The sequence below is a fragment of the Miscanthus floridulus genome, chromosome 5, assembly GCF_019320115.1.
Source record: "Miscanthus floridulus cultivar M001 chromosome 5, ASM1932011v1, whole genome shotgun sequence".
In the NCBI taxonomy this organism is placed as follows: domain Eukaryota; kingdom Viridiplantae; phylum Streptophyta; class Magnoliopsida; order Poales; family Poaceae; genus Miscanthus; species Miscanthus floridulus.
In genome coordinates this window covers 36,177,226-36,197,033 of record NC_089584.1, presented here as the reverse complement: position 1 = coordinate 36,197,033, position 19,808 = coordinate 36,177,226, and the positions used below count along the sequence as shown (strand labels likewise).

The following is a 19,808-nucleotide window of genomic DNA, read 5'->3' as shown; positions in this document are numbered from 1 at the left end:
GGAGATGAGGCTAAGGTTTGTTAGATTTGTTGATCAGATACTCTAATAATGTTTCCTGTACGCATCACTGCCTCCTTTCTCTCTAATGTCTGCGAGTTTTGTAGGAATTGTCAGGCATCTGAACTTGCAGACAAGCACAGGACTAGCAAGATTCAAGTGAAGGAGGCACTAGCAACAACCAAGAAATTAAGTGGTGCAGAAAACTCAATATCAGACGCTAAGACAGATGATGAGACAAAGGCAAACATCGAACGCAAGCTGAAAGATGAGGCAAAAGATGAGAGGTTAAATGATTTGGTAAATGAAATGCTTAGTCTGATGGTACCTCTGTATGCAAAAAATATGAATGACACACAAAAAAAATAGGATTACTACTCAAATGAATAAGTAGTAGTAGTGCACTAGTATGTTTTACATATCTAGGAGTACTTTTGATTATTCAATAAACATAAACAAAGAGTACTAGTGCATGATAAACTACTGAGACAGTAAACAAAAACATGACTTTGTCTATGAAATTTTTGTTTTGCGCTGTTCTTACTGGATCATCTTCACTAGGCAGCATGTAGAAGGTTTTGTTTTTCTTAGTGCCTTTGAACCACTTCTCATCAATATGGATAATGTTACACATATTTTTGAATTTTGGATCAGTATGAACTGTTTGCTCATCTATCATAGTCGAACAAAACCGAAGTCGTTCCCTTTTATTTTGTTCCCTCAAATAAGGCTTAAGGGTACTAGAGTGACGGCGAACCAGACCTTCCTTGAAGACTTTGCGCATCTTTGTTTTTGAAACATTCAGAGCTCCTGCAAGAGATCTAATGGTAGTCCTTTGGTTCAAAGGAACATTTGTAACATGCGACAAATCAATATCAACTCTTTTCCATCCACAATTTTTTTGCTTTCTTTGAAATAAGATCTACTGCAGTGCCTGCTGCTCTACACCTCTTTACTTTTTCCAAATGTTCTGAACAGTTCTTCTCTTAACACATATCTTTGGATGCTGCTATGCAAATCTTCGACAGCATGAACACTTTCAGCGGCAGGTTCTTCATCTTCATCTACGTGATCATCAAGGGGGGAAATGGTGAGTATCTATTGATTAGAGTATAGTTACAACTACAAAATAAAATTTACCTAGACGCAAATTAAGATCAATTGATGAATGAACAACAGGCTCACGGTCTTCTACTTCATGGATTTGGTCTTGCACGGCGTGCACAACTTCTCCATGGATACCAGCACCTTCTCCATCTTCAATGGTGGCACATAGATTTAGATCAGGTATTGCATCTTCATCTTCTTCACTAGGTGCTGCGTTGAGATCAATTGGCATGCCTATTTTTTGTGGTTTTTGAATGATTTGATAATTTTGGATTTACGGATTGTTGGCCTCTTCTTATAGGAATGGAGGAGCGGCTCTAGTGTTTGGGAGGGAAAAAGATACAGATGGAGGCAAGATGAAATTTTCTAGCCACCTCATTTTGGATGTAGCGTTGGGAGGTGGAGGGAAGTGTAAAAAATGTGGCTTCAATTTTTTTGTTTTTGCTCCGTAGAGCTCCTTCTTTGTATTTTACTGTAAAAAATTGCTTTGGCGCCAACATTGCTTGGCAGGCTATTGTACGGGAGATGAAAGTAATTGAGTGCTTACCATATTTTCTATAAGGAAGCTTATATTCCATCCTTTAATCATGCGGAATAGGATCATATCTCAATAGATTAGGAAGTTAAGTGAGGGATACATGCGTCTATTATCCTCTCTATTATTTTATCTGAGAATAGCCATAAAGTACTGTATTCTAGGACGGAGGGGGTAAGAGCACAAGCCACCACTCAAAGATCGGTAACAATAGTCGCTAACCATTTTTGTACAAGGCCTTCACGCACCAATACTTAGTGTGTGCTCGATCAATTTTTTTTCTCTTGGAGCCCATCTCTGTCACGTGCGTCTCACAATTGATGGACACACTACTCACCACTAAAAAATAGCGTTATTAAATCTTAAATAAATCTAAAAAAAAAAGATAAGTATAGGTGTCAAGTCAAGATTTTAAGTTCAAGTGGGCAAGCCTCATTTTCACCATAAGAAACGTAACCACACACAATATACATGATATATTGTTCCATAAAAGAAAACAATTAAAGCTTGTGGTCCAAACATATAACTACCTTTGTAGAGAAGGTTTACATGCATCGATGATTTTTTTCCTCTTTTTGGATAAAGACATCGGATGATGTTGAGTTCAGCGGGGGGCCCCAATATTTGAGAAAACAAAGAGGTCGGTCCACAATAAAGCCGGCTGATAAGCCGGTCTTAGCTGATTTGTTATGAGAGAAAAATGCTGTAGATTCTAGCTGATAAGTCAAGCGAATAAGCCATAACTGGATGTGTCACCTGTTCAGTGCTCATCGAAACCATTATTAATTAACTTCCTTGCAAAAATAAATAATCAAGGGATTACTGATTTACGCACGTTAGCTAAAAAGAATGTGTCAAGAAAGCGACGAGTCAAGAGACCCTTAAAAAACATAATGCTACCCCAAGCGGATGCATCTACTGCGTATATGTATATCATATATATACCCTTTGCCAACGTTTTTCTTATTTTCATTTTATTATAATTATAAAAAAAACTGCTCTAGGTAATGACAAGCGTTTGATGACTTGATCACCAGTTGCAGCAGGGCCCAAAGATTGCCTACAAACTCAAACACCGGAAGCAGATGGTTGGATCCTGCCATCCTGGCCGTTGATACTAACGGTGGAAACGGCGCGTCGTGATCGCATCAGCCATGGGACCATCTAGCTTGTGTTTGCCGCCTTCTTGCTGTCGCTGCAACTTGTACGACCGTGACAAAGATCCTTCCAGCACTGTTGGATATTCTGCTGCAGCGCCGAGTTTGGTAGGGAAAGTAGTAAGGGTATTTGGTTTTTACTCGCTTCCAAAATTCATGTCACATCGAATATTTAGGTATTAATAAAGAGTATTAAATATAGATTAATTATAAAACCAATAATATAGATGGAGGCTAATTTACGAGACGAATTTTCGAAGCCTAATTAATCCATCATTAGCACATGTTTACTGTAGCAGCACGTTGTCAAATCATGAACTAATTAGGCTTAAAAGATTTGTCTCGCAAATTAGTCACAAGTTGTGCAATTAGTTTCGTAATTAGTCTATATTTAATACTCTATGCATGTGTCCAAACATTCGATGTGACAGGAATTTTAGGAGCTCGTGTAGAAACCGAGACGTGTCCTAAAAGGCCCGCGTTTAGTTCCCACCCCAAATTCCAAAAAAGTGCTACAGTATCTATCACATCGAATCTTGCGATACATGCATGGAGCATTAAATGTAGACGAAAAAAAAACTAATTACACAATTTAGTTAAAAATTGCGAGACGAACGTTTTGAGCCTAATTAATCAATGATTAAATACTATTTACCAAATAAAAACGAAAGTGTTACGGTAACCGATTTCCAACTTTCACCGACTAAATACGCGCTAAAAAAAGAGTTTGGTAGGGAAGTGCCATCGTGGCGTCACCCATCCACCACCTAGTACTATTCACTATTCAGGTTTCTTGGCACTCCAACCCAGGAATCCAGTCGCAAGCGAGGTACTGAGAGCACAGCACAGCACAGTCAGATTTGGAACTATTGTCGGATAGACCTCGGCAAATGTCATTTTCATGCAATTTTCTTGGTGTCGTATTTGCATCGTATAAACTCGCTCCGTATTTATTTGAATACACACATGTCATCATTGACCTTTGCGCTTCGAGTAGTGTGGATATGTTTTTTCTTACTAGTATTAGTGTAAATATGCATTTATTCGGTCTGTTCGCTGGTTGGTTTCTGAGCTGGTTTGAGCTGGTTAGTGCTGGTTTGTTGTGAGAGAAAAACACTGTTGATTGGCTAGTTTGGACTGGCTGAAACCAATAAGTAAACAGACTTATTGACTATTTGTATCTTTAATAATAAACATGGCGTTATTAAACCCACCACGAAAGCATACCTTGATAGTTCATTATTTGATGCTGTAGAGCTACTTGTGGCATTAGCTATTAAATGACCTCGTAAATAAATAAATAAAAGGGTAACTACGTGGATAAGCAATCTCTCCACACAATGGCCCTGTTTGTTTTAGTTTGTGTTGATTTATTGTTAGAGAAAAACATTGTTCGTTCGCTGAAAAGTACCGATAAGGTTATCTTCAATAGAAGACCAATTGCGAAACCCAAACCTAAAATGAGTCTCCAACGTAATACATATAGCCTCCAACAGAGTACCTATATGGAACACCCATTTTATGTGTCAGGAGAGGCATAATCCAAATCTGAGTATCCTCTCTCCTGGAGACCCATTTGTAGAAAGAGTTGTCTTTTGGGTCTTGTTGTTGGAGAAGACCATAAATAGGTATTGAATTCTTTGCTTGTAGCGCTACCCAAAGGACGAATAAGTCTTTTTTTATCGTGGTTGTTGGAGACAGTCTAAAGTAGTGCTGCAGATAACATGCCCTATTTTTTATATAAAATTCTCAGGTACCTCAAACAAACGAAGAGCACTTTTTGAATCCACTGTATAAACCTCTTAGCTTTTTTTTTTTTTGCAAAAACTTCTGCATTTATATGATGTTTAAATGTCCATAAAAAATTATAAAAACATGCTCGTACTACGGAGTATTTCAACAGCTATATGATCCAAAAACTAACACGCTCAGAAACCCTCGGAAAAGTCTCCATCAACCCCTCCCATTGCTGAAAATCCCACTGCTACCCCAATCCCTGAACCCCACAGAAGAAAACTCTCGACCCCCAAAAAGTCCTCAGCTCCCCACCTCCGCCTTTGACCTCGCCGGCGCCCGCCGGCCCAAATCCGCCGCCGACGATGCCTCTGCCTCAGGCGCACTAGCCCCACACCTCTACTCCCCACGATGGCGTCCGAGCGCCCGCTCCTCGTCGCGACAACCCCGGGCGCCTCCACCCCCGACGACGCCCCCTCGCCGCACCCCCCAGCGGCGTCACTGCTCCCGCCGGCCCAGTCGGAGCCTCCTCTCCGCGCGGACCGTCTCGCTTTCTCCGTTGAGGTCCCCGACCCATTCCGCCCCCCCTACCGCCGTGGCGACGGACCCGCCGACGACCCATCCGCGTCGTCGCAGCAGCGGGAGCGCGAGGGCGGGGACGACGAGTCCCGAGGGGTCATCGTGGGAGAGCCCTCACCGGAGTTCGCCGGGAACGCCATCCGAACGGCGAAGTACTCGTTGCTCACCTTCCTACCACGGAACCTCTTCGAGCAGTTCCGGCGGCTGTCGTACGTCTACTTCCTCGCCATCACCGTGCTCAACCAGCTGCCCCAGGTCGCTGTGTTCGGCCGTGGCGCGTCCGTGCTACCGCTCGCCTTCGTGCTCTTCGTCACCGCCGTCAAGGACGCATACGAGGATTTCCGCCGCCATCGCTCGGACCGCCAGGAGAACAACCGCCTTGCCTCCGTGCTCGCACTGGGCACCGCTGGCGAGTTCCAGCCCAAGAGATGGAAGCACATACGCGTCGGGGACATGGTGCGCGTCGCGTCCAATGAGACACTGCCGGCCGACATGGTGCTGCTTGCTACCAGCGACCCCACCGGCGTTGCGCACGTCCAGACTGTGAATCTCGATGGGGAGACCAATCTCAAGATGAGGTATGCCAAGCAGGAGACACAGGTCAGGTTCTCCCAGAATGTTGGTGTCGGTGGCATCCTGCATTGCGAGCGGCCCAACAGGAACATTTACTGCTTCCAGGCAAATCTGGAGATTGATGGCAAGCGTGTCTCGCTTGGGCCATCCAACATTGTGCTTCGCGGTTGTGAACTCAAGAACACCACATGGGCAATAGGGGTTGTGGTATATGCTGGGAAGGAGACCAAGGTGATGCTAAATAGCTCAGGGGCGCCGTCGAAGCGGAGTCGCTTGGAAACACAGTTAAATCGGGAGACTGTCATATTATCCTTTATGCTTATTGGGATGTGCACAACTGCATCCGTGCTTGCTGGGATTTGGCTGCTGAATCACCGGAGGGAGCTGGAGTTCACCCAATTCTTCAGAGAGAAGGATTACACGACTGGGAAAAACTACAATTATTATGGTGTTGGGATGCAGATATTCATCACATTCCTTATGGCAGTGATAGTGTATCAGGTTATCATTCCAATCTCATTGTATATATCAATGGAGTTGGTAAGGCTTGGACAGGCATATTTCATGGGCGCTGATAAAGATCTGTATGATGAGTCATCAAGGTCGAAGTTCCAGTGCAGAGCTTTGAATATAAATGAGGATTTAGGGCAAATAAGGTATGTGTTCTCTGACAAGACTGGGACACTAACGGAGAACAAGATGGTGTTCCAGTGTGCATCGATTCGCGGGGTTGATTACAGCTCTGGTAAAGATACAGGTGGATACTCGGTTGTAGGTATGATCACTTCAATGGATTCGCTGCATCATACTTGTTTTTGTGTTGTGATGTTGTCATTCCCTTATAAGGAATTTCTTTTGCTGGTTTTGGACAGTCGGTGATCATCTGTGGACACCAAAGATGGCAGTTAAAGCTGACCCTCAGCTCGTGAAACTACTCAGGGATAGTGGTTCAAATGAGGAACCAAAGCTTGTTCTTGAATTCTTCCTTGCTCTTGCTGCCTGTAATACCATTGTACCGCTTATTCTTGACACTAGAGACTCAAAGCAAAAGTTGATTGATTATCAGGGTGAGTCCCCTGATGAACAAGCACTAGCATATGCTGCAGCATCTTATGGCATTGTCCTTGTTGAGCGAACATCTGGTTACATAGTGATTGATGTCCTTGGTGACAGGCAGAGGTAACATAGCTCTAGCTATTGGCTTCATAGACATCCTGCATTGGAATGATACATAAACATGTTTTCAATACATATGGCAACAACTATTTTTTTTCTTGCAAATTATTGAATGTAATTACATAGTTAGGAGTTGAGGCTACCTGATCTACGATCTTCTAGAAAATAGTGAACATGCAAAATTTTCTATAACTGATAGGTCCTATTATCAGCAATAATTGGTAGCACTGAAGAATCAAATTTGATATGGATAGTTCAAGATTTTTTATCCTTTACTTTCTAATTTTGTTACATCATCTTTTTATCTTCAACATTGGTGTTTCCTCACTAAAATCCTAGTTTTGACTTGTCTTCCTAATTTGTCTGCATATGTAGTCTTCTCTGATTGGTAAAGTTGTATTGCTAATTGGATTCAATAAACTACAACAACAACAACAACAGCAACAAAGCCTTTAAATCCCAAACAAGTTGGGGTAGGCTAGAGTTGAAACCCATCAGAAGCAATCAAGGTTCAGGCACGTGAATAGCTGTCTTCCAAGCACTCCTATCTAAGGCTAAGTCTTTGGGTATATTCCATCCTTTCAAGTCTCCTTTTATTGTCTCTACCCAAGTCAACTTCGGTCTTCCTCTGTCTCTCTTCACGTTATTGTCCTGGCTTAGGATTCCACTACGCACCGGTGCCTCTGGAGGTCTCCGTTGCACATGTCCAAACCATCTCAACCGGTGTTGGACAAGCTTTTCTTCAATTGGTGCTACCCCTAATCTATCACGTATATCATCGTTCCGAACTCGATCTCTTCTTGTATGACCGCAAATCCAACGCAACATACGCATTTCCACGACACTTAGCTGTTGAACATGACGTCTTTTCGTAGGCCAACATTCTGCACCATACAATATAGCAGGTCTAATCGTCGTCCTATAAAACTTGCCTTTTAGCTTCTGTGGTACCCTTTTGTCACATAGGACACCAGACGCTTGCCGCCACTTCATCCACCCTGCTTTGATTCTATGGCTAACATCTACATCAATATCCCCGTCCCTCTGTAGCATTGATCCTAAATATCGAAAGGTATCCTTCCTAGGCACTACTTGACCTTCCAAACTAACATCTTCCTCCTCCCGAGTAGTAGTGCCGAAGTCACATCTCATATACTCAGTTTTAGTTCTACTGAGTCTAAAACCTTTGGACTCCAAAGTCTCCCGCCATAACTCCAGTTTCTGATTCACTCCTGTCTGGCTTTCATCAACTAGCACTACATCGTCCGCGAAAAGCATACACCAAGGGATGTCCCCTTGTATGTCCCTTATGACCTCATCCATCACTAAAGCAAACAAATAAGGGCTCAAAGCTGACCCTTGATGTAATCCTATCCTAATCGGGAAGTCATCTGTGTCTCCATCACTTGTTCGAACTAAGTCACAACATTGTTGTACATGTCCTTAATGAGCCCGACGTACTTCGTTGGGACTTTATGTTTGTCCAAAGCCCACCACATAACATTCCTTGGTATTTTATCATAAGCCTTCTCCAAGTCAATAAAAACCATGTGTAGGTCCTTCTTCTTCTCCCTATACCACTCCATAACTTGTCTTATTAAGAAAATGGCTTCCATGGTTGACCTTCCGGGCATGAAACCAAATTGGTTCATAGAGACCCGCGCTATTGCTCTCTAGCGATGCTCGATAACTCTCTCCCATAGCTTCATAGTATGGCTCATCAACTTAATTCCCCGGTAATTCGTACAACTTTGAATATCCCCTTTATTTTTGTAGATCGGTACCAATATACTTCTCCTCCACTCATCAGGCATCTTGTTCGATCGAAAAATATGGTTGAACAGCTTGGTTAGCCATACTATAGCTATGTCCCCGAGGCATCTCCACACCTCGATTGGGATACCATCCGGTCCCATCGCCTTACCTCCTTTCATCCTTTTCAACGCCTCTCTGACCTCAGATTCTTGGATTCTCCGCACAAAGCGCCTATTGGTGTCATCAAAAGAGTCATCCAACTGAAAGGTTGTGTCCATATTCTCACCTATTGGATTCAATAAACTGTTTCGTTAATTATGGTAACTATGCTTTTTTGCTTCTATTATCTTGTGGTCCTATAGGATGGCACTTGAGCATGTGCCTTCTGAGTTCTAGTGTAGTTACATGAATGTCAGGATAGATGCCAGAGCAATACTTGAATTGGCTACCAGGAGAAACTTTTAAATTCGAGCTTTTGTTGAAAAGTCCTGTTTGCCTTTTGAATTATATTATGAAAATTCTGCTGGGAAGGGATAGGGTGCATGAACAATTAGGGACTTTCGGCATTGTAGTTGTTAATCTATCTCTAATTTTACTGGGGGGACTTTCGGCATTGTAGTTGTTAATCTATCTCTAATTTTACTGGTCACAATTAAATTTCTCTAGTTTTTGGGTCATTCATCGTTCCATGAATGTTTCAAAACGAACTGTGCTTGCCAATTTGATCATGTACAAGTTTAGTGTGACCAACTACACTGGCTGTTATATTTATCTATTGTTTTATGTCACGACAGTTTGCTTTCTGCTGTAGGACTATATTGACTCTGTTATTCCCCATTCGAGACTTCCATTGCACCACCTTTTTGTGTATGTCAATTAATATTTCGATAATTTAATAGCATTATTGACTTACAATACTATTGTATTGTGCTGGTATGGAGCGCAGATTTGATATACTGGGACTTCATGAGTTTGATAGTGATCGTAAGAGAATGTCTGTCATAGTTGGCTGCCCTGATAAGACTGTTAAGCTGTATGTGAAAGGTGCGGACAGTTCAATATTTGGAATTACAAACAATTCATCTGAATTGGACATTGTTCGTGCTACAGAGGCGCATCTCCACAAGTATTCTTCACTTGGTCTAAGAACTCTTGTTGTTGGTATGCGCGAACTGAGTCGATCTGAGTTTGAGGAGTGGCAATTAGCTTATGAGAATGCCAGCACAGCAGTACTTGGAAGAGTAAACTTACTCCGATCTGTTGCTGCAAACATAGAGCGCAATGTCCACATATTGGGGGCCACTGGGATTGAAGATAAGCTTCAAGATGGGGTTCCAGAAGCGATAGAGTCTCTTAGGCAAGCAGACATAAAGGTTTGGATTTTGACTGGAGATAAGCAGGAGACCGCAATTTCTATTGGCTACTCCTGTAAGCTGCTGACCAATGACATGACACAAATTGTTATAAATAACAATTCAAAGGAGTCATGTCAGAGAAGTCTTGTGGAGGCGCTTGCTACAACTAAGAAGCTCAGAGCTGCTTCATCAATTGGTACACAGGGTCCATTGTTAGCATCAGAAACTTCTACTGTAACTCTTGCTTTGATTGTAGATGGTAACAGCCTTGTTTACATTCTGGAGACGGAGTTGCAAGATGAGGTAACCATCTTGATATAGCAACCAATGAATGTTCTAGACTTATGGTTTCGTTTTGACTTTTAGTACTAAGTTTCATGACTGATGCATGAATTGCTTTCTTTTGTTTGTGGCAGCTTTTCAAACTAGCAACTGAATGTAGTGTTGTCTTATGTTGTCGAGTGGCTCCATTACAGAAGGCAGGGATAGTTGCCCTTATCAAGAACAGGACAGATGATATGACCTTAGCAATTGGTGATGGTATTATTCCTCCTGCTTCCCTTATTATGGCGTACTTTATTCTCTATGAACTAATATGTTCAAATCTGATATATGAATTTCCTTACCTATGGTATTCAGGTGCAAATGATGTTTCAATGATTCAAATGGCCGATGTTGGGATTGGCATCAGTGGCCAAGAAGGACGACAAGCTGTTATGGCATCAGATTTTTCTATGGGACAATTTAGATTCTTGGTTCCTCTTTTATTAGTTCATGGTCACTGGAATTATCAAAGGATGGCCTATATGATCCTTTACAACTTTTACAAGAATGCTACGTTTGTCTTGGTTCTTTTCTGGTAAGAGTTTTTGGTTTCTTAATATAGATATCTGCATTATGAACCTGAAAAAGGTAGTAGGAGTTGTCCTCTATGCTATGTCTAATGTAAATTAGTTTGGAAAAAGGCTAGGCTTCAATTTTATTATAATTTATCTAGTAAATGATTTCTACTAGGTTTACAAATATTGTATCTGAAGGGCAGGCCTGGTGTAGTGGTGAGAGCTGTCACCAGGTCATGGGTTCGAAGCAGCCTCTCTGCAGATTTGCGGGGGGAAGGCTTGCCTCGGTTTTTCCCTTCCCCAGACCCCACTCATGTGGGAGCCTCCGGCACTGGGTCTGCCCTTTTTTTACAAATATTGTATCTGGTTATGTAAGTTGGATGGTTCAAATTTCTTGCACTAACTATTTTTCTTATAATTACTCAGATATTTCTGAAAAACTAATACTCACATGTGATCCCAGGTATGTACTGTATACAGCATTCACTTTGACAACTGCTATCACTGAATGGAGCAGTCTCCTGTATACTGTCCTTTATACGTCCCTTCCAACAATTGTCGTCGGCATTCTTGACAAGGATCTTAATAAGGCAACCCTGTTAGCTTATCCAAAGCTATATGGATCTGGCCAGAGGGATGACAAGTACAATGTGAATTTGTTTGTGCTCAATATGCTTGAAGCACTATGGCAGAGTTTGGCCGTTTTCTACTTGCCATATTTTGCATATAGACGAAGCACAATAGATATGTCTAGTCTTGGAGACTTGTGGGCACTTGCACCTGTCATTGTTGTAAATATGCAATTGGCCATGGACATTATTAGGTGGAACTGGATAATACATGCGTTTGTTTGGGGCACAATAGCTGCAACAACAGTCTGCCTCTTTGTGATAGATTCCATATGGGTTCTTCCAGGGTATGGGTGAGTACTTCCTCTTCAGCCTCTTGTGACTGAACTCATGCATTTTCCTTTTTTATTCCATGAATTAACTGCATCATCGTTATTACACATTCAGTGGGTTGACGTTCAGAAGAGCAAAATGAATTCAGATCCTTTTCTCTGCAGAATAATGTTCTTAGAATGTAAAATGATTCATTTCTTGAAACATGTTAGTGGAGGATCGCATGAAGAAACAAACCAAACTAATGCTCACTAGAAAAAAGAAAGAAAAAACAGTACTTCTCATTACTGAGGAGAGTGGACTATAAGTCTATAATCTCTGTGTCTAGCATGCATAATATTATGATTTGCTACTTTTGCACTGTGGCTTTTCAAATACATTGAGAACTCCAATAATCAAAACTTAATAAGAATCATATGCATTAATATGTTGCTTTGTGATTACTTGAATAGCTGCGGTGAATTGCATGATAACTGTTTCCATTAATTATTCCAGGGCAATTTTTCATATAATGGGGACTGGCCTGTTTTGGTTTCTGCTGCTTATCATTGTTGTTACAGCAATGGTCCCACATTTTGTATTCAAGGCTTTCACTGAACACTTTAGGCCCAGCGATATTCAAATTGCCCGTGAGATGGAAAAAATTGCAAATGTAAATCAGGTGAACTTGTCGGAAATTCCAATGAGAGGACTTTCATGACAATAGCAGGGAACCTATAGTATTTCTTTTTCTTCTTTTCACTTCTTTTTTTCCCCTTTTGGTGTGAATACGAGCTGATTCATTTAGCTGTAAGTTTATAGGTTTAATCTCTAATGTGCATGTATGTATTCGTCTAACATTTACAGAAAAGGAAATAGAAGTCGATGCACAACAAGTTTTCACCCGTTTGTTGCAGCACTATTGCGGGCTAAATTTGTGGAGAGTGTATTGTAAATATGGAGTACTTGGATGCTTGGAAATTCAATTTCCAAGTTTGTAGAGTGTAAATTTGGGAACACAGATGCCTGGAAATTTAAGTTCCAATTTTGTTTCTTCCGAAATTTATAAGTTCCAAAATTTTTTCTTGCTGGTTTGCTCATGTATTCTCCTAGTCACAGTTTGTTTGTTTTGACTGTTGCATGTGTGGTAGGGATATTGCAGCATTGGATCCCAAAATTCCAAAGTCTTACAGGTAAGTGCTTGTGCCACTGCCATGTAGACTCCACAAGCCAGTTGTGCCACCACATTTGGTAGTGGCAGGAGTGCACATAGGGCCTGTATGGTTGCTTTACTGGCCTTAGCATCGCCGGCCAAGCAGCCATCACAGCCCCAGGCCTCCAAAATCGAATGCCTGGGAACGCTGCCTGGGCTAGGAGCTGCCTGGGAGGCAGGAACCAAACAGGTCCATAGAGTATTTGCACCTGATTTCTATGCTAAATGAACATAGCTGATTGAATTGCCGGTTCCTACTGTAGTAATAACCTACGTTGTTTTCACATTTTTTGCATCCGGAAAATATTTACGGGTCAAAGGATCGACTATACAAATTCTTGGGGGTTATCTAAAACTAAGCTGATTCAATTTCACCTCTCCAATTGAGCTAAGAAATCATTACGATTTAACAAAAAAGAATTGTGCATTTTGGTTTTATTATTCTTCTCAAAATAAAGATAACACCGAAATGTTCCGAGCAACTTTGGGTGCCTCTGGTTGGATGAATATCCCTGAATGGGATATGACAATCTATGGACAGCTGCTGTTTGGTTTGTGGACGAGTTGGATATGGATATCCTAGTAGGGAATAATTCTTCTAGATGCTAGATATCCCTGCCACAAAAAAAAGTTGCCGCACGAGCATAAACATATACAGGCTAGTGACCATTATCATCTGTTTAATTGCGTTCATTAACCTAGTTACCTACTGCATGACCTCAATGCAATTACTCTCTCCATTCCAAATTATAATTCGTTCGGGCCTTTTTAGATATATATAGCTTTTACTATGTAGATACATAGTAAAATCTATGTATTTAGAAAAGTCAGAACGACTTATAATTTAGAACGGATGGAGTACATTAAACTTTAACCGGTGCCAGCAAAAAGGCTATCGACATCAATTCACAGGCCTACTGTATTTACATAAGCGCTCCTTGAGCAGTCAGAATCTTCAGACCAACCTAGCTATCATCAGAAAGAAAAGAAAAACTGTAAATCTTGGCCAGGTCTGAGTTGATTGCCAAACTGCTGTGCTTAGCGACAGATCAATTCAAGAAAAGCTTAAATAGGAACATTGACCATCCTCTGGTATCCTTTGTTTTGAGGACACTTTATTTGCGGTATGATGTCACCGATGGGAGCATCTATAAGTTTCTCAGGTCCTCTCCTGAAATGTCTGAGAGCGGGAAAACGCTGCTGGATTGGCCTGCAGGGATTCTGGCATCTTAGTCTCACTATTTTTCAGATCCTTGGACTGGAAAGACTTGAATATGATTCTCTCATCAGCCTTGATACCAAGAGAGGCCCAGATTGAACTCTTTGCTGCCTCTTCTGGGTTGTCAATTCGGAGAGCTTTAGGGACCCAAAACTTTTTTTCTGCTTTCTGTTCTTCCTGCATATTAGCTACCCTTGTATGCTTTCCTAACACCCTAGAGTTGCTTCCTGAAAAAGCTAAACTGTTTGGAGGAAGAGATAGTAATGTAGGGCCACTACTTCCTGGCCATGGTGCACCCCATACTGCACTTGGCCAGCCAGGAATGCAGCTCACGAAGGCTGGCACTAGAGGGAATGGAACAGCAGGTGCACAAATTCCTGGGGTTGGTACCATCATGGGTGGTGGTGGCAGTGAAAGAGGACTGACCGTCCTATTTCCCGACCCAAGAATACCATCTGCTGAGCACTGATTAGTCACCATGACTGCAGCAGGATTTCTGGAGAACACCGAAACAGGTCCAGCATGGTGAGACTCTGTGTTGGGATCAGGTTCTTTCACACCATTACCGTACGCTGAAGTATTATCCTCCTTTTTAACTGTATTTTCTGGCATCCAGTTTTCGGAGGAACCAGATACCACTGCAGAGGATGCACATGATTTCTCTTCCTTATTGTCACCAGAGACTAAGGAAATAAGGTCGGCATTATTCTGCTCTTTAATATTAAAGACTGGAGAGACAGACTTGCATGCTGTTTCATTTTGTTTTCCTGAAGCTTGAAGTACAGATGGCTTGACTGCAAGAGACTGGTGCTGAGTTGCATCAGAAACATCTCCATTAGCAGTTATGATATGATCACACGGCTTGGTGACATGATGGTGATGAGATGGATCCTTATTTCTGCGTCTACCAGAACCTACAGGGACATTCCTCATATTTCCCCCGGCAGTCCAGTACCTCTTGCAGTTTCGGCAGAAATGCCTGGGCTGGTTCACATTGTAATTGTTGAAGTAGCAGAACTTTGTTTCCATACTGTGGCAGCGAGGGCAAGGCAGAATCTTATCTGGCTTCTTGAGTACCTTCCCTTGGCCAGATCCACCAGATTCAGTCTTAGCTTCCTCAGACTTGGAATCGTCTGTTTTCCCAGGCTGACTGATGATAGCTTGTAAACTATTCTTAACTTCCTCAGACTTGGAATCAGATTCCATTTTCCCATCCTGAATGCTGATAGCTTCTAAACCATTCTTCATATTGTTCTTGGAAGAGAAGGGACTTGCTTTGACAATGAAAGACATGTTGGGAAGGCATGGCATGCCATCGTTGCTTCTTACATCATTTGCTAACTTGGTGCTAACCTGAAACAGATAATTTATGACGTGTCATCAGAAGATAAACATCAGATAATAGATTAGACAAGTCAGCAGGTGAAAAGCATTATATCAAGCATAATTTTAGTTTAATTCAGATCCAGACACAGGTACCAAATACTAACACTAAGCAACAGTTACCAACTACCACTTTATTTGGCACTGGAGACGCAATTAGTTACTATTAAGCATAAAAATATGGAAACTTTGAGACATTTTGTGTACTGCCTGTCACTGATGAAATTAAATGAGGGGTCAATACTCGCAAGAACCACCCAATGTGTTACATGATTTGCATTTCCATGCCCCACAACTGAGGTTGTTAAAACTTCTTGACCCGTTGCTTTTCAACGAACTGTTGGTCCAACTATGGAAGTACACTGATGCACTTGTGTTCAACCAGATTAGGCTGAACCACATCTATCATGTGGCACTGGAATTTCATACTTCATATGTCAGTGTTTGCTACTTTCAAGTTACAGCAAACTCGTTTCCATTGCACATGTACTTACCTAAAACACGTGTGCGGGTGACCTGGTGTTGAAATATAGTTCGGGTGCAAGTGTGAGGTGCCCGACTTGGTATATTTTGTTTCTTTGGAGACACAAATACCACTTTGAATCTGTCACGAATGTTTGAATCCAACATGGGTGCCTGAATTCGACACGAGTACAGGTGTCCAGATCAGACAAACTTTCTAGGACTCGGGTGTCTAGGTGAAAACCTATGTAGGCTATGGAGTATTTCAAACAAGTGTTCATGGATCAGCTTTCAGCTATGTTGCTCATAACTCAAAGGCCACTATCACAGTACTAATGTTCTGAAACATGCCGACACTTCAATGGTAGACCAGGCAATTACCAACAATTTAAGACAATAATTTCGTGGTTGCCACATATGGACCACAGTTGACTTCCAAAGATCAGTGTATTAGGGACGCATACCAAAATGGAAACCTTAATTAAATGAAATAGCTTTCTTCAAAAAAATTAAATGAAATAGTACATGTACAACAAGGTTGTTCCAGCAAACCAAAAGGACCATCCCTGATTCCACCATCAGGGACGCATACCAACAATCTTGCTTTCATATTTAGTACACTGAAAGATAGGCAGAGGAACTCACCCTCTCTTTTTTTTAAACAAAAAAAAAAGACACCCAGAGGAACTCACCCTCTCTTTTTTTAAAACAAAAAAAAGACACCCAGAGGAACTTAAGGAACCTGATTATAATACTGGTCTCTTGACTGACATAACCTGAATGTTCCTTATCTTTTCGACGGCATTACCCCCAAGAAAATTCTCAGCGATTTCTCCTCCGACAAAGGCAATGTACTTTTTAAAGAAAAAAAAGGAAACAAAATCATACATGGACACTATGAACAAGGCAAGCAATCTTCATACCACACATATTGAGCATTTCGATTCCAAACTATCACATAAAGCACCAACAGAAGTAATCCCTCAGCAGTCAGCACGAAACGATTATTATAGCAAACAAAAAAAAAACCTTGAAACCGCAATGCCGTCAAGTAGCCAATAAACACATTGGAAGAGAATTCCCGTACAAACACTGAAGGAAGTAAACCCATAGACCCATAAGTTTTATTTTTTTGGTTGGGGGGGGGGGGGGGGGGGGGGGGGGGGGGGGGGGGTCGGGCATGGAATCAAACATGGCTCCAAAAGGAAGAATCGTTTCGCAGCAACAGCGATCGGAATCCCCGCAGGAACCATGATCCACCAACACGCATTTGACAGCGCAGAAGCAGGGGGGAGAGAAAAAGCGCATCCGATTCCGCTTTCCTGTCCTCCCCCTTTTTCCACAGAAACGGCCGGCAATGACCATCCTGCCCCCCGCCAGAAGGGACCCCGTCGACCGAGAAAAGAACCCCGTCCATCCCTCGTCGTCAAGGAATGATTCCGAGAGCTGGGACTGCGGCTGCTCACCTCGGATGCGGTGGCGGCGACGACGGAGGAGTGGAGGACCGGGATGCTGCGGCCGAAGAGCTTAATGGCGGCGTCCTGTCCACGGCCCCGGTCCCGGTCCTGGTCCAGGCCTCCTCCGGGCGCGGCCATGGCGCGCCGGCCGATCTCGGCCCCGCGCGCGGTCACCGGGAACAGCAGGCGGCGCCTCGTGCGGGTGGCATGCGGCGGTCCGTCTCCAGGACGGGGTGCTGCCGAGGAAGGGAAGGGAAGGGAAGGAGAAGAGGGAGAGGAAGACTGCGGTGATGATTGCGTGGGTGCTCGAGCGGAAAGGCGGCCTGCTGCTCTGGGACTCTGGAGTCTGGAGCGAGGTTGTGTTGTGCCCGGGCGAGGAGAATTCGGTGGCCTTTTCGCCCCCTTTTCTGATGGCTGCAGCAGGAGAAGGGTGGGGCAGGGAGGGCGACCGGGCCAGCCGGTGAGAATGTCTTGCGGGTCGGCTGGCGCGCACGGGCCGTGTCCTGCTCCTGTGCTGCCCGTCAGGCGCTGCCCGCCCTTCAGTATGCGAGGAGCAAATAACGCCGTGATATAAGATCCATTCGTTTTTTAAGTAGATAAAAAGTTTAATATATATATATATTTTTTGTCTTCTCCAATAATAAGATATAAAAAAAATTCTTTCTGTAAATGAGTCTTCAGAAAAGATGATACTCAGATTTAGATTATGCCTCTCCTGACACCCAAAATAGGTTTTTATATAGGTACTCTGTTGGAGGCTATAGGTATTATGACCTCGTTCGCTGGTCTTAAACTTAGTTGAAACTGGCTGAAAAACATTGTTCTGGCTGAATTGTTGTAAGAGAAAAGCACGGTTCTCGTTGAAAAAACAAGCCGAATATGGAGTAAGCCGAACAAAGCCATGTTAAAAACCCATTTTAGGTTCGGGTTTCGCAGCAGGTCTCCTGTTAAATACAGCCTCGTAATGTAACCCCACACACACCAACCACCCACCCTGGATTAAGGACTTTTATTTTTTTGTTGAGCAGTATTTTGGTTGTGAAATTACATGGAATGGAGTCATGGAGAAATTATGAGAGACGAAGGTCGGCGCTATAGCTTAAGAACCAAGAAGTCAATGAATCAGATATTACTTTTAAGTTTAGGTTACACTATCTTTTAGAAAGAAACGACAAAATCGCTGAATGATAATAGTTGCCGGTGCTAGAAAAGAAACGGACGGCAGCGTGATAGTAAGATACGTGAGTGTCGGCGAAGTGGGTAACGAGTAGGTGTTGTGGACCAAAGATAACGAATAGATAGTGGCATATTAGCTGCTATTTTTACTTTTAAATTTACGTTACAATCCTTTTCTTAAATGGAAACGACAAATAAAGCTTCAAAATGTAAATAGGAAGTAAGAATTTGTTGTTAGAATCTAAGTTATAGGCCCCGTTCGCTGGTCTGAAACTTGGCTAAAATTGGCTGAAAACACTGTTTTTGCTGAATTATTGTGAGAGAAAAACACTGTTCCGGCTAAAAAAAGAAGTCGAATAAGTGAAAGCTCTAGTTTGACTTTGGTTAATTGATGAAACCCTAAGTCCTAACCTAGTTTATCAAAGTGATTATGAGATAGGTAGCACTACTCCAAATAATGAAGCAATGGTAAAGATCATGGTGATGGTGATGGCATGGTGATGATTAAATGTTTGAACTTGAAAAAGAAGAAAGAGAAATAAAAGGCTTAAAGCAAAGGTATAAATAGTAGGAGCCATTTTATTTTAGTAATCGAGACACTTAGTGAGTGTGATCACATTTAGGATCGATAGCCGTACTATTAAGAGGGGTAAAACTCATATTGAAATACGGTTATCAAAGTGCCACTAGATGCTTTTACTCATTGCATATGCATTTAGGATCTAGTGGAGTGCTAATACCCTTGAAAATGTTTTGTGAAAATATGCTAACACATGTGCACAAGGTGATACACTTGGTGGTTGGCATATTTGAGCAAGGGTTAGAAATTTTACCGACGGAGTATCCACCCGTAAAGTGCGGACGGCCCGACGGTGCCACCGGTGCTCTTTACAGAAAAGACGGAGGTCACTGTAAGTGACCAGACGCTGGTCTCAGTTGGACTGGTGTCGGTCTTTGACCGGACGCTGGGTCACTTAGTGACCGGACACTGACGGGGTGCGTCCGGTCCTGCTGACGTGGCAGCGCATAGAGGAGACGTCGTGTGACCGAACGCTAGGTGAGTCCGGTCGAGCATGACCGGACACGTTCGGCCGTGATTTTTCGCTTCTGGATGCTTACTAGAAATGATCGGACGCTGAGGTCCAGCGTCCGGTCACTTCGCAGCAGCACGTCCGGTCATCACTTAACCGTTGGGATCGGGCGCTCAGTA

The 19,808-nt window shown here is 42.6% G+C and overlaps 2 protein-coding genes across 2 annotated transcripts; one reads left to right on the top strand and one right to left on the bottom strand.

Annotated features, from left to right (window-relative positions):
• Positions 1–4,784: 4,784 nt before the first annotated feature.
• Positions 4,785–12,744, top strand: LOC136449834 (phospholipid-transporting ATPase 1-like). Its single transcript, XM_066450030.1, has 7 exons — positions 4,785–6,457; positions 6,555–6,861; positions 9,560–10,271; positions 10,385–10,508; positions 10,608–10,827; positions 11,271–11,729; positions 12,205–12,744. Exons 1-7 carry the CDS (start codon positions 4,942–4,944, stop codon positions 12,407–12,409), a joined length of 3,543 nt encoding a protein of 1,180 aa, XP_066306127.1. The 5' UTR covers positions 4,785–4,941; the 3' UTR covers positions 12,410–12,744.
• Positions 12,745–13,521: 777 nt separating this feature from the next.
• On the bottom strand, positions 13,522–17,793 carry LOC136451953 (cyclic dof factor 1-like). The gene is made up of 2 exons (XM_066452630.1): positions 17,432–17,793; positions 13,522–15,473 (listed from the first exon to the last, which is right to left on the bottom strand). Exons 1-2 carry the CDS (start codon positions 17,558–17,560, stop codon positions 14,061–14,063), a joined length of 1,542 nt encoding a protein of 513 aa, XP_066308727.1. The 5' UTR covers positions 17,561–17,793; the 3' UTR covers positions 13,522–14,060.
• Between the last annotated feature and the right edge of the window lie 2,015 nt (positions 17,794–19,808).

Bases quoted from the DNA above. Each gene is read 5' to 3' on its own strand.
- LOC136449834 (XM_066450030.1), top strand. From the start codon at position 4,942: ATGGCGTCCGAGCGCCCGCTCCTCGTCGCGACAACCCCGGGCGCCTCC. The intron at 6,862-9,559 runs GTAACATAGCTC...TATGGAGCGCAG, and splicing joins GTCCTTGGTGACAGGCAGAG to ATTTGATATACTGGGACTTC. The intron at 11,730-12,204 runs GTGAGTACTTCC...TAATTATTCCAG, and splicing joins TGGGTTCTTCCAGGGTATGG to GGCAATTTTTCATATAATGG.
- LOC136451953 (XM_066452630.1), bottom strand. From the start codon at position 17,560: ATGGCCGCGCCCGGAGGAGGCCTGGACCAGGACCGGGACCGGGGCCGT. The intron at 15,474-17,431 runs GTGAGCAGCCGC...TATCTGTTTCAG, and splicing joins TCGCCGCCACCGCATCCGAG to GTTAGCACCAAGTTAGCAAA.